Below are 13,026 nucleotides of genomic sequence, written 5' to 3' on the forward strand. Positions count from 1 at the left end.
TCGGAGCGAGCCTATCCTAAGAACTGTACATTTATTATAGTTTAGTTTAAGGCCTGAGATAAACGAAAATTGTTCAAACATGTTTATCGTTTCTTTAAAACTGTTTTCAGAACTGTCTAAAAGCAGGGTGGCATCGTCTGCAAACATGCTATTTTTAACTTCTATAACAAATATCTTGAATCCTTTAATATTCTTATTGTCTCTAATGGCTATAGAGAGTAGTTCAATAGCTAAAATAAATATGTAGGGGGACAAAGGACAGCCTTGTCTGACTCCTCGTTTAATATTAAAGGAATCGGACAAGAAACCGTTATATAGTATACAACTTGTCGGGTTTTTATAAAGTACATTTACACAAGTTTTCAAATTTGGACCAAAATTAAAAAGATCCAGTGTTTTAGCAATAATTGCGTGATTTAGGGTATCAAAAGCTTTTTCAAAGTCAGCAAAAAATAAAATGCCCGGTTTATCATTTTTTTCTGCATACTCTATTACGTCATATATCAGTCTTATGTTTTCACCGATGTATCTTCCTTTGATAAAACCCGTTTGACTGTTATCATTTAAATTATTTAACACTAATTTTATTCTGTTAGCAATTACTTTAGTTAATATTTTGTAATCAACATTTAACAAACTTATAGGTCTCCTCTTTGACAACAAGATAAATTTTTATTTGGTTTTGGAATTAATGTTATCAAACTTTGTGCTTGCAATTGGCTTAAATAGTTATTTTGGAAAGAGTAGTTGAAATAATTAATGACATCATTTTTTATTTCGTTCCAAAATAGTTTGTAAAACTCAACATTTATACCATCTGATCCTCGGCTTTTCCCATTTATCATGTCTTTAATTGCCTCTGCGCATTCTTTTTCTGTAATTATTCCTTCGCAAATTATTTGTTCATCTTGGCTCAACTTTGGTATTTTTGTTTAGTCATAAAAATTATATTCTGAATTACTTTGTTTTTCTTTTCCATAGAGATTTTCATAGAATTTCTTTTGTTCCAATAAAATTTCGTTTTGGTTTGATGTAACCGAGCCATTAACATTTAAGTTCTTTATCAGTTTGCTCTCAGCATTTCTTTTCTCTAATTGTTTTAGTAATTTGATATTCCTTTCACCATTTTCTACTTTACTACTTTTAGTTCTCATTATTATACCGTTTATATTTTCATCGAAATATCGATCTAATTCTGTTTTTTTTTTTCATATTTAGATTTCTTATAAGAGTTTCGTCAAAATTGTTTGCTAACTTAATTTCAATTTCTTCAATATCCCTTTCAAGTTTGTTAATTTGTTCTTTTTCACTTTTCTTTTTATGTCTTGCGAATTTAATTGTTTCATTACGAATAGTGCTTTTAATAACTTCCCATCGAATTTGAGGATTTGTGTCTAGATTTAATAAACGTATTTCAGTTATAGCCTTTGTGATCTTTTCCTTATAGTCTGTATCCAAAAGTAAACTATTATTCATTTTAAAAACACCTGACCCTCTCTCTACTGGATCAAAATTGAAAGTAATGTATGCAATCGAGTGATCAGATTTAAAACTTGACCTTATACCCGATTTTTAACGAGATTCATCAAATCATTTGAAACAAGAAAATAATCTAACCTACACGCTATATTTGAACGTACTTTCGAACGCCAAGTAAATCTTTTTGTTTCAGGGTTCTGGATCCTGAATGTATCTGAGAAATGATATGTTTCAGTTATATCTTTTATCTTTTTACGACATTTCAAATGTGTTTGTGTGTTCCCACCTTGTTTGTCAATATAAGGGTCCATAACAACATTAAAATCGCCTCCTGTTATAAACACCTGGTCATTTCTTTCATGTATAAATATTTCGAGTTTTGTAAAAGATAAAACATCATCTTTATTTGGTCCATAAACATTTATATTAACAACCTCCTTATTTTCAATCTTTACCTCCGCTGCTAATATTCGTCCTATTTCAATTTCATACGTGTTTACCAACTGAACATTTAAACCACACCTGAACAAAATAGCCACTCCTGCTTGGTTACTAGAATTTCCACTGCAAATAATTGTCCGACCCCATTCTTTTTCCCATTTTTCTTATTCTGTTTCTCTAAAATGTACCTCTTAGAGTAAACAAATATCAACGTTTTGAGTTTTTAACCATTGAAAAAAGAAAATTCTTGCCAATCAAATTCAACCCGTCCACGATTTGCAACGTTACACACATAACAAATACAGTAAAAACACACACACATAAGCTAAGTAGAAAAGGGCACGTAAGATGTTTTACAAGGCATTTCCAGCATAAAACTGTTTGTCTTGTCACTTTTTTATTACAGCAGAGTAACCATTTATGTAAAGGTAAAGGTAACAGTAATTTTTATTTACCGCCGCTTTGTGAAACAATGAACATATGCTCTTATACATATATACACACACAAAAGAAACCTATCTTGTACTGTCATTTAAAATCTATTCACGCCCTTTGTAAGTATATATATATCTTAGGTTTCTTTTGTATCGGAACGTGACAGAAAGAAAAAAAAACCTTTAAATTGTTCAATCAATAGTATGAAGGTATGAAATAATGAATGATATTATATGCCCTTCTCAAGTGCGCTCATTTGATTGGTCGAAATGAACGCATGCGTGGGTCAGCAAAAGGCGATATTGACCTGCAAAAGTGATATTGACTTTCGTTATATTATTTTTTATACGCCTGAATAAACGTATTATGTTATACCCCCGGTGTCCGTCTGTCAGTCCGCACGTCCGTCCGTGCGTCCTTCTGTTAGCAATTGAGTAGCCGCTCTGTAACTTTTAACCCCTTGAAGGATTTTAAAGAAACTTGATAGAAATGTTCATCACACCGAGACGACATGCAGAGCGCATGTTCCAGACGACTCGCTTCAAGATCAAGGTCAAACTTAGGAGTCAAAGGTCATATCAGTATGTTTCGTGTCCAATCTGTAAGTCTTTAACCCCTCGAAGGATTTCAAAAGAACTTGACAGAAATGTTCGCCACACCAACACGACGTGCAGAGCGCATGTTCCAGATGACTCGCTTTAAGGTGAAGGTCACATTTAGAGGTCAAAGGTTATATATGGTTTTTCATTGTGTATAAAGTTCTGCATTGCAGTGGTCTTGTTATCATTTTAAAAGGCAGATCCTTTTTCGTTCACTAACAATATATTTTTAGTTATTTCCCTTTTATGTTACTATAAATAGCTTATTTGGAAACTTTTTTATTATTGGCCGTAGGGAAAAACCGAGACCTTTTTTCTGTGATACAACATGGATGTTACCTCCAATATTTAGGTGCACATTGTGCCTGGGCAAGTTCTTTAAATTTTACTCTCGTCCTCTGATGCCACACTTTGGGCGTATATTGCCCCGCGTTGCGCAGCTCTTGTTCTTATATGTATGAAATACGGGGCAGTCAAATGAAAGCATTTGAGAAAGAATTGTAATATAAAAATTATATTTCGGTCAATATGTGTTTTTACGGACCTGTAAAATTGATACTGACTCAGGACGCAAGTCAATAACTGAATAATAATGACTCTCATGTGACGTCATGTCATATTCATGTCACAGACACATGACGTTTACATGAAGCCTTATATTGTTCTATCTGCCTGTATACGTACAAGTTAAACAGTTGACGTTTTCTCTTCTCATGAAGTAGAATAGACGTTTTATATGTCTTTCTAATATGATGGTCATACAAACAATCTGGATTCAAATGATTTCATCTTCATTTCTTCCTTTTTTTAGTTTTCAAACAACAGCTGTCTCCATAGGATGACACATGCCCCCGATGGCACTTTGAATGAATAGTTATGGCTGATGTTAAAGTTTAGGACCTTTGACCTACGGAGCTGGGTCTTGCGCGACACGTCGTCTTACTGTGCCACTCATTCATGCGTAGTTATTTTAAAATCCATGCACGAATGACAAAGATATGGACCGGACACGCCCATCAATGCACTATCATGAAAAATGACCTTTAACGTCTAAGTGTGACCTTGACCTTTGAGCTATGGACCTGGGTCTTGCGCGCGACACCTCGTCTTACTGTGGTACACATTCATGCCAAGTTATTTGAAAATCCATCCATGGATGACAAAGATATGGACCGGACACGCCCATCAAAGCACTATCCTTTAACGTCTAAGTGTGACCTTGACCTTTGAGCTACGGACCTGGCTCTTGCGCGCGACACGTCGTCTTAATGTGGTACACATTCATGCCAAGTTATTTGAAAATCCATCCATAGATGACAAAGATATGGACCGGACACGAAAATTGCGGACAGACCGACAGACCGACAGACTGACAAACGGTTCAAAAACTATATGCCTCCCTTCGGGGGCATAAAAATGCAAGATTGTCAGTGTAGAACGGGTTGGTCACCTCTGTCTGACCTGAAACCGCTTGATCTCTATCTATTGGTGTTATGTATCCATTTTCTTCTTGCAAATTTCTGTCCCCTGACATACGGCCACTTGTCTGAATTGATAAAGTTATACCTGTTAAACTGATATATCTTGATATTTAACAGTGAGTTACTTGTCATTTCACAAATAGGCCTATGGCCAAATCGGTACCGAAACCTAACCGATGTCGTTTTGTTTTCTTTCCGGATTCGGCAATGGATTTCATATATACAGACTCGAGATCCGAACCTGTAGGCAAGCATAACATACTAAAGAGAAACACATGCGAAATGTTCCTAATCTGGATGATAATGATATATTATTGCATGGATATTAAGAATACAAAGGCGACAAAGTCGTCTGCGGAGAATAAAACGAAACAAGAGATTCATAAAAACAGAGAGGAATACGGAAAATACCACAGTCTTGTTTAGGAATCACCTGAGGAACAATGATGACATTTGATTAATGTTTTTCATAACAAACATGAGATCTAAACATTCTTTAAGCCAGTGTTGTCCATTTCTACAGAGTGCAGGTCCAATGTACAAACCACAGCCCACTCATAGTGACCTTCCTCCATCAATTACGACCACACTACCAAACTCCAACGCAGTGATCTCCCTTGCCGCTTCGCTCATTGATCACTTCCAACACAATGTTTTAGCTAAAATTCAGCTAAGTTGACTTCTTTTAGTTATATAATCATTTGGTTATTTTTTCCCCAATGTTTTCGAAGTTTACACTTCTATTAGCACAGGCGAATGTTCCATAATGAAAAAGATAATGATTTTGAATAAAAATAGGTATTTATTCACACGACCGGTATTAAGTATCCTGAAACGAAACTGAAAGTAAACTAGAAATGTGTCCATGGGACACAGATGCCCCCACTACATGACATTAAAATGACAATTTTTTCCCAGGTCAGGGGCCACAACTCCTACAATACTGAATGAATCCGGATGCGAAACCCCAGGTGCACAACTGCACATGCTGACCAACATTCCTGTAAACTTTGGTGACACTAGGTCAAATACTTTTGGAATTACGCACGACACAACATTAAAATGACCCATTTTTAACTAAGTCAGTGGCTACACGACTGAATGAATCCGGATGCGAAACCCCAGGTGCACAACTGCATATGCTGAACAACATTCCTGTAAACTTTGGTGATTCTAGGTCAAATACTTTTGGAGCTATGCGCGACACAACATTAAAATGACCAATTAACATTAAAACGACTATTTTTTACTAACTCAGGGGCCATAACTCCTACATGAGTGGATGAATCTAGACGCGAAACCCCAGGAGCAGAAATGCACATGCTGACCAACATTCCTGTAAACTTTGATGACTCTAGGTCAAATACTTTTGGAGCTATGCGCGACACAACATTAAAATGACCAATTTTTTCAAGAGCAAATCTATATGCACCCCCCCCCCCACCCCCACAAAGTGGGGGCATAACAAACGAGTACAGTGACATTAATCTTTGACGCGGTTCACTATTATAAAGCTGCCATTTGACCCAAGCCGAAACAGATGGAGGCTTTTGAATATTTTCCTGCTGACCAAGATATGTTATTGTCAGAAGTTTGGTATATCATATTAATATGTATGTTAATTTTATAAATCGACCATCACGTGATGAACTATGGTCACGTGAATGTTGTGGTGGCAGTGATCAATGAGCGAAGCGGCAAGGGAGATCACTGCGTTGGAGTTTGCCACACTACAATCTGCAGCCTCTATTTACAGCGGCCTCACTACAAATTGCGGCTCCATTCAAAACGCTTCTACCCCAGTTTACAAATTTCGACCCTGATCTACAAACTTCGACCCCATTCTAAACATTTATAGCGTCATGCATATATTGATAAGAACTATGTATATGCGTGATAATTGTTAAAACCTCAGCATGGGGTAGATAAGGTGTTAAGCTCACTAGATGGCTTCCTCACATGAAGAATTTAGCGCCTCGAGTTAGGCTCGAACCCACATCGATGAGGAGCAAGTGATTTGAAGCCAACGACCTTACGATCTTAACCACTCGGCCGCAGAGACCACTCGTATAGCATAAAGTACAATCAAAAGTAAGCCAATGTTACATAGTTAGTACATCACTTAGTCCATATTTCCCTAAGCAAACAATTGAACAAAAACCCTAAGCAGATCTTTTGCAATTAAAGAATACAATCAAACAATTGAATAGCAGACTATTATTGATTGGGTCGGTAAACAGGTTTTTAAACGTTTTAGAAAATATGCATACGTCTATTTCTTCTGTCGTAGTTTCCGTTTGTATTTCAAGGTCATCGAACCGAATCAGGTCATATGTTGAATCCGGCCTACCCGACGCGTTGGTTGTGAATGGTAAATCGGCGAGGGTAGTTGTTTCCGGCTGTTGTACCAGATGATTGCTGTTGTTCTCCCTCAAGGTCTTGTTTCTCCTGTGTAAATGTACAATTGTATTTTAGCTTGTTTGTTAATGCAATAAAGCACTGAAATTCAGTTTCAATGTCTATATTCATCGTTTCTGTCCAGCAATTTTCAGGGTTGTTTTGGTATTGTTTGGTTTCGGGACACACCAACATTATTTAAAGTCACATCGCGAAATTTTCAGCTCATTGTCACCGAGCATTGCATCAGGTATGTGTGCACACGTAGGTAGAATCACTGACTGGCCTTCCTGACCTTAACCACTCGGCCACGGACCCCACCCACCCCGCAACAAACACTTACACCACCACCCCATCAGTGTTCACGGACTATGACATTTTTGGGTTGATTGTTAGTAAAAATGTGGAAATAAAGAGATTCAGACCAGCGAGGGAGAAAATATTATTAATGTTTAAAAGCCTAACACAAGGGGAATAAAATCAGTTTGCGGTAATGTATGTTTAATGTCACCAAAACCAACAAAGAACTACTGAAGGGTTGGGATGAAGGATAGGTTTGTTATGAAGCTGTAGTAAGCCGAAAGAAAAAGCGTTTGTTAGTGATATCCCTTGAAAATGTTCTAGTATGATGGAGCTGTTCTGTATTATCGGCATTTTAAGTGTTTAATTTTTCAGATGGAAATTTTTGTGCATGTCTGACATGTCGCCATTGAGTCTGGTCTTGCAACAAGAGAACATGTTTAAAGGAGAGTTTGGACTGAATACTAGTAGAATGAAATATTGATACCATAGCAGTACCTTCACCTACAAAGTTGTAGTCGGCTCCAGCGAATTTTGCCAGGCATCGCTCTCACGAGATGCTAGCGCCATGTGTTCTCCGGCCTGGCAAAATCAACAAGAGCCAAGTGTACATTTGCAGATCAAAGAACTGATCATGTGACTCTTTTTATTATATACAAATACCTATATAGCGTTATATCTGCTAGACTGACTAGAAGTTCAGATAAAAAAAAAGACTGAAGAAATCGTTTGTAACGGTGAAAGGTTGGACGTATGGAGCGTTGATTAGTTACATTTACGTCGTTTTTGAAGTCCTATTTAACGTCAACAACTAAAACACTGTTTGAATATTCTTCTGTGTGGGAACTGAATTATCCAGTGAAATAAAAGCTATTTTGCAAATTAAATTCGTAGGTATGTAGAAATAGTGTTAACTAGTACTTTTTTATCGATACGGGGTTTGTTTTGATGACTGCTTAACTTTCGGGTGGTTGGTCTGGACGCTGGGTATCAGGCTACTTGCCATTAATAATACATGTATATTATATTCATTTTTGAAAATAAAACAACAACAACATTTCTTTACTTTTACTAAAGTCACTCTGTCATATTTGATTTTGCGAACTGCTGCAATTCAAGGCCTTTTTTGTATTAGAGTATTTAGTAGAAACAGCTATCGGAGAACAGCAACGCTCAACTATTCAACAGCCTTGTTGAATATAAAAGTTAAAAAAGGAGCATAATTACAGCTTATAACAGCGATCAGCTGTGTGATGTTTCAATTCATTCACGTAAGTGGGTACTGAGATACAAGCTTACATTTAAATAATTTTATAGAAATGCAAAAGTAAGTTTAAACATGGAATCAGTGCAGTCCAATACTTCTACCTAGTCTTCGAATAAACGAGCTAAAAGTTAGCTAGAACAGAAATACCGATTACCATCTTTCGAAGGTATAGGACTTGTGATCATAAATAATTTATAGCAAAAGAATGTTTTAACACTTATTTATGTATGACGGTCGGTTATACGTCGGGCTCAATAAGTTCACGAAAATTATTTGTACGACGTATTACAGCCCGAGTGTATAAATAGTATTAAAACTCGTTTCTAATATGCCCTAAATCTAAATAGATAAAATATAGTAGCACTCGTTCTTGGTCGCATCAAAAACGTTGACGTCACCGCACATTAACGTTACGTCATTCTAATGTAAGAGTGTTTTAACAGAGAAAAACATTTTAGAATATCCTTTTAATAACGTCTTTTTCGCATGATTGTGATATTGACATTTCCTGGCTCGCAATGAAAGTCGTTTCACACACAGCTAATGAATACATAGGTTCCGAGAGTCATAACACAACACACTACCTACCTTTTTAGTAACACAAGGACGAGAACCACTATTATGACAATGAGTACAACAAATCCTGCAGCAACACCTCCAATAACTGCCACTGGAACGCCAGGCTCTTTCAGTGCTCCGCCCACTGTCCCTTTTGTTGACGTGTGTGTGTGTATTGCCGGTGTCGTTGATGAGGTTGTCGTTGTCGTCGGTGTTGCTGTAGTAGATGTCGAAGTTGTTGTTTCAAGTTAATCTTAGAATTACACAAAATAGACACATGGCTGGAGGGGGCCCGATTTGCAATTTTGTGTAACTGTTCTGTGAGGCCAACGACTTTTGTCTTACAGTTTTTGACAACGCAAAAGATTAAAGAAAAATAAACAAATAAAAAATAAATAAATAAAATAAAAAAAGAGAAAAAAATATGAAATTCATAAATATAGTACAGCTAAATTTGTTCATTGATTCAGTTAAATATATTTCTTAGTATATTTTCATTGTTTTTCTGGAACTGTTTCAATTCCCATGTGCGGTGACTTTGGTGTAGGTCCACACTGTGTGTTTAGACATGACTTCATTTTCAGATTGCCATAAAAGACCAAACTATAACACAATACCAACCGGCTAAAATGCAAGAATGTTTTAATGCAAGATACATGTTAAAATTGCAATAAACATGACACTTACTGCTTCAAGAAAATGACGCAAGAAAATGAATTATACAAAAACAATGTCAAGAGTTTATTGAACCTCGAACTGAACAATCCTATGCGATAATAAACTGCTGTTTTGAAATGTGTAAATGATACAACGAAACTGTTTCGAAAATAAAACTGACTACAGACTGTAGGCAAATGAAGGAATTATTCTGTTGTCACTAGTTTGTAAGCAACAATATTTCTTTAACATTTAGTATACTGACAACAGTAAATATGAAAAGTTTTACTTGTGACTACCATAAAAAGCCATAGCCATGGTTTAAACTATTATATTTACCATTTTCGCAAGTTTTTCCATCACTAAGGAGGTTTAAGCCGTCTTCACATGAGCATGTGTACCCTAAGGGTGTCGGGAGACAGAAGGTACTGCATGGGCCACGCCCACTGTTTGGTAAACAAGCATCTGAAACTGATACACACATGCAAAGAAACAGTATGTTAATAAGGCACTTTGGAATTTGTGCAAACGTATGAGGCAAGTTCACATCGGAGCTCTAGAGAAGTGTAGGCTGATGTGTAAATGATACTTGCTCCCACCAGTAAAGTAACGGGCCCATCAAAAATTGGGCCCTGAAAATATCTAAAACTGTTTTCCCCGACACACTGAGAGCTGTGATGAAAAGGAGGGAACCAGTAAACCCTACCTCGCCGTGGTGTTTGTAGAGTTCAGCTCTTCAACAGGGAAGATACGATTGGTGTGCTAATTTATACGGTTCAAGTGGGTTATCGAGTAGTCATAAATATAGTACAGCCAAATATGTACATTTACTTCAGTTAAATATATTTCTTAGTATATTTTCATTGTTTTTCTGAAACTGTTTCAATTCTCATGTGCGGTGACTTTGGTATAGGTCCCTACTGTGTGTTTAGACATTACTTCATTTTCAGTTTGTCTTAAAAACCCCAACTATAACACAATACCAACCGGCTAAAATGCAAGAATGTTTAAATGCAAGATACATGTTAAAATTGCAATAAACATGACACTAACTGCTCCAAGAAAATGACGCAAGAAAATGAATTATATACAAAAACAATGTCAAGAGTTTATTGAACCTCTGACTGATCAAAACCTATGCGATAATAAACTGCTATTTTGAAATGTGTAAATGATACAACGAAACTGTTTCGAAAATAAAACTGACTACAGACTGTAGGCAAATGAAGGAATTATTCTGTTGTCACTAGTTTGTAAGCAACAATATTTCTTTAACATTTAGTATACTGACAACAGTAAATATGAAAAGTTTTACTTGTGACTACCATAAAAAGCCATAGCCATGGTTTAAACTATTATATTTACCATTTTCGCAAGTTTTTCCATCACTAAGGAGGTTAAAGCCGTCTTCACATGAGCATGTGTAACCTGAGGGTGTCGGAAGACAGAAAGTACTGCATGGGCCACGCCCACTGTTTGGTAAACAAGCATCTGAAACTGATACACACATGCAAAGAAACAGTATGTTAATTAGGCACTTTAAAATGTGTGCAAACATATGAGGCAAGTTCACATCGGAGCTCTAGAGAAGTGTAGGCTGTTGTGTAAATGATACTTGCTCCCACCAGTAAAGTAACCGACCAATCAAAAATTGGGCCCTGAAAATATCTAAAACTGTTTTTCCCCGGCACACTGAGCGCTGTGATGAAAAGGAAGGAACCAGTAAACCCTACCTCGCCGTGGTGTTTCAGAGTACAGCTCTCCAACAGGGAAGGTACGATTGATGTACTAAATTATACCGTTCAAGTGTGTTATCGAGTATAGAGTTGGTCTCTACTATACCCTAGAACTTCCATGTGAACTGACCCATAATGAACAATATGTTATCAAGGCTGATCGCAAACAAATCAAACGTAAGCCTACGCAAGTCTCGCAAGTAGTCAAAATATAAATAATCCTTATCGTGTTTTCTTTCATCTTACTATACGTTTTATTATGTTTTTGTAGCAGTATACACGCTCTTAACGCATCCTAAATAAATATAGTGGCCAAAGAAGATTTTGATCGAAAAATGATACTAAATTAAAAGTGGAATGGAGTAAATTCAGTGGGGTTGTATCTAATTTGTGGAGAAGGCCCACTTTTTATAGACTGGGGTTGCAGTGGGGTTGCATCTAATTAACTAAAGCATAATTTTATAATAAAAAAGTTAACACCTTTTCCTTTTCCTACAGTGGCGATATATATTTTTATGGGAATATGTCTTAAGTTTGAAAATCTGATACATTTATTCTATGAAATATACAAACAACTTTATTATGAAAGCTACAAAGATTTGAAATGAAATAAAGAACAGTCGGATTTTGTAGCGATCAACCTCAACAAATCAGTGTTAATGTACATGTATAAAACAGACCATATTTAATTAATATGCGGTCTGTCAAACTATAATTTTATCTTAGAAATAGATTTATTTCCATTCGCCTGTAGCCCTACACTGTAGAAGCTATGATAACATGTAAAGGCTGCTTATCTCTTTTACTGAAAATAGAAATACATCATTGTACTTCCGGTTTACTCCTCAGTTGAAGGTCTCACACTGTGGCATTACCTACTGTTACGGTCGCTTAACGTATAGCTTGTAAGTTCGAAGCCAATCCCGACATCTGCGCCAAGGAGAGCGACTCTTTGGCTCAGTGGTTAGAGCATTTGACTAGCACTTAAGCGACCCAGATTTGTCGTCATAAAATGCTGTGCTCATTGACTTATTACAGTCCAAAATATAAGACTACGCATTTGGAAGATTAGTTATGTATTTAATTTTCAATTTTTAATAGTAAATAGTGCTTTCAAACAGTACAACTGTTTAAAACAGATCTATGGTAATATCTGAAATGTATAACAGGTTAGCAAGAAGACGTACCAGTTGTTGAAGTTTTTGTTGAACTATATGCTGATAACGAATCCAGCCGTCCTAGTTCCGGTTTATATCCTACCCTAGTGATTATACCTGGACTTGTTCTGTTTAGTCTAGCAACATACCTATACCGTACAAAAGTTGCATGTAAAATATATTGTCTCTGTTGTTAAGAAAGGGCAAATACAGGCGTTTATAATTGTTCATTACAGGTCGCCAGCATGCGCAGCAGGCAGACGACATGATAATTATGAGGAATTTGTCAAGAGATAATGTAGAAAATGCTACCAAATTGCTATCTTTCCACATGTGATTTTATTGCAAATATATTTTACTATTAAACAAAATGCATTCGACAGTATCTTAATCTATCTGAGAGTTTTTAGATTCTTCTTGTGGGCCGTTCCATGACCAACCCGTATAAGTGTTGAAATATCAAAATTGAGATAACTAAATATTCATGAAGAACATTTTTCACCTTTCAAATCTAAAAAT

At 36.3% G+C, this 13,026-nt stretch overlaps 1 protein-coding gene across 1 annotated transcript in view; it reads right to left on the reverse strand.

The window, feature by feature from the left end:
* Positions 1–4,320: 4,320 nt before the first annotated feature.
* Positions 4,321–13,026, reverse strand: part of LOC123558239 (low-density lipoprotein receptor-related protein 4-like) — a 61,987-nt gene continuing 53,281 nt past the window's right edge. The window contains exons 17-22 of the mRNA XM_053525685.1: positions 12,538–12,656; positions 10,980–11,111; positions 9,954–10,085; positions 8,988–9,174; positions 6,706–6,883; positions 4,321–4,500 (exon numbers count right to left, since the gene is read on the reverse strand). Coding sequence (XP_053381660.1) covers positions 4,336–4,500; positions 6,706–6,883; positions 8,988–9,174; positions 9,954–10,085; positions 10,980–11,111; positions 12,538–12,656 — 913 coding nt within the window. The 3' untranslated portion in view covers positions 4,321–4,335. The remainder of the gene's footprint in view (positions 4,501–6,705; positions 6,884–8,987; positions 9,175–9,953; positions 10,086–10,979; positions 11,112–12,537; positions 12,657–13,026) is intronic.

Source organism: Mercenaria mercenaria, chromosome 15, assembly GCF_021730395.1.
Source record: "Mercenaria mercenaria strain notata chromosome 15, MADL_Memer_1, whole genome shotgun sequence".
Classification (NCBI taxonomy): Eukaryota; Metazoa; Mollusca; class Bivalvia; order Venerida; family Veneridae; genus Mercenaria; species Mercenaria mercenaria.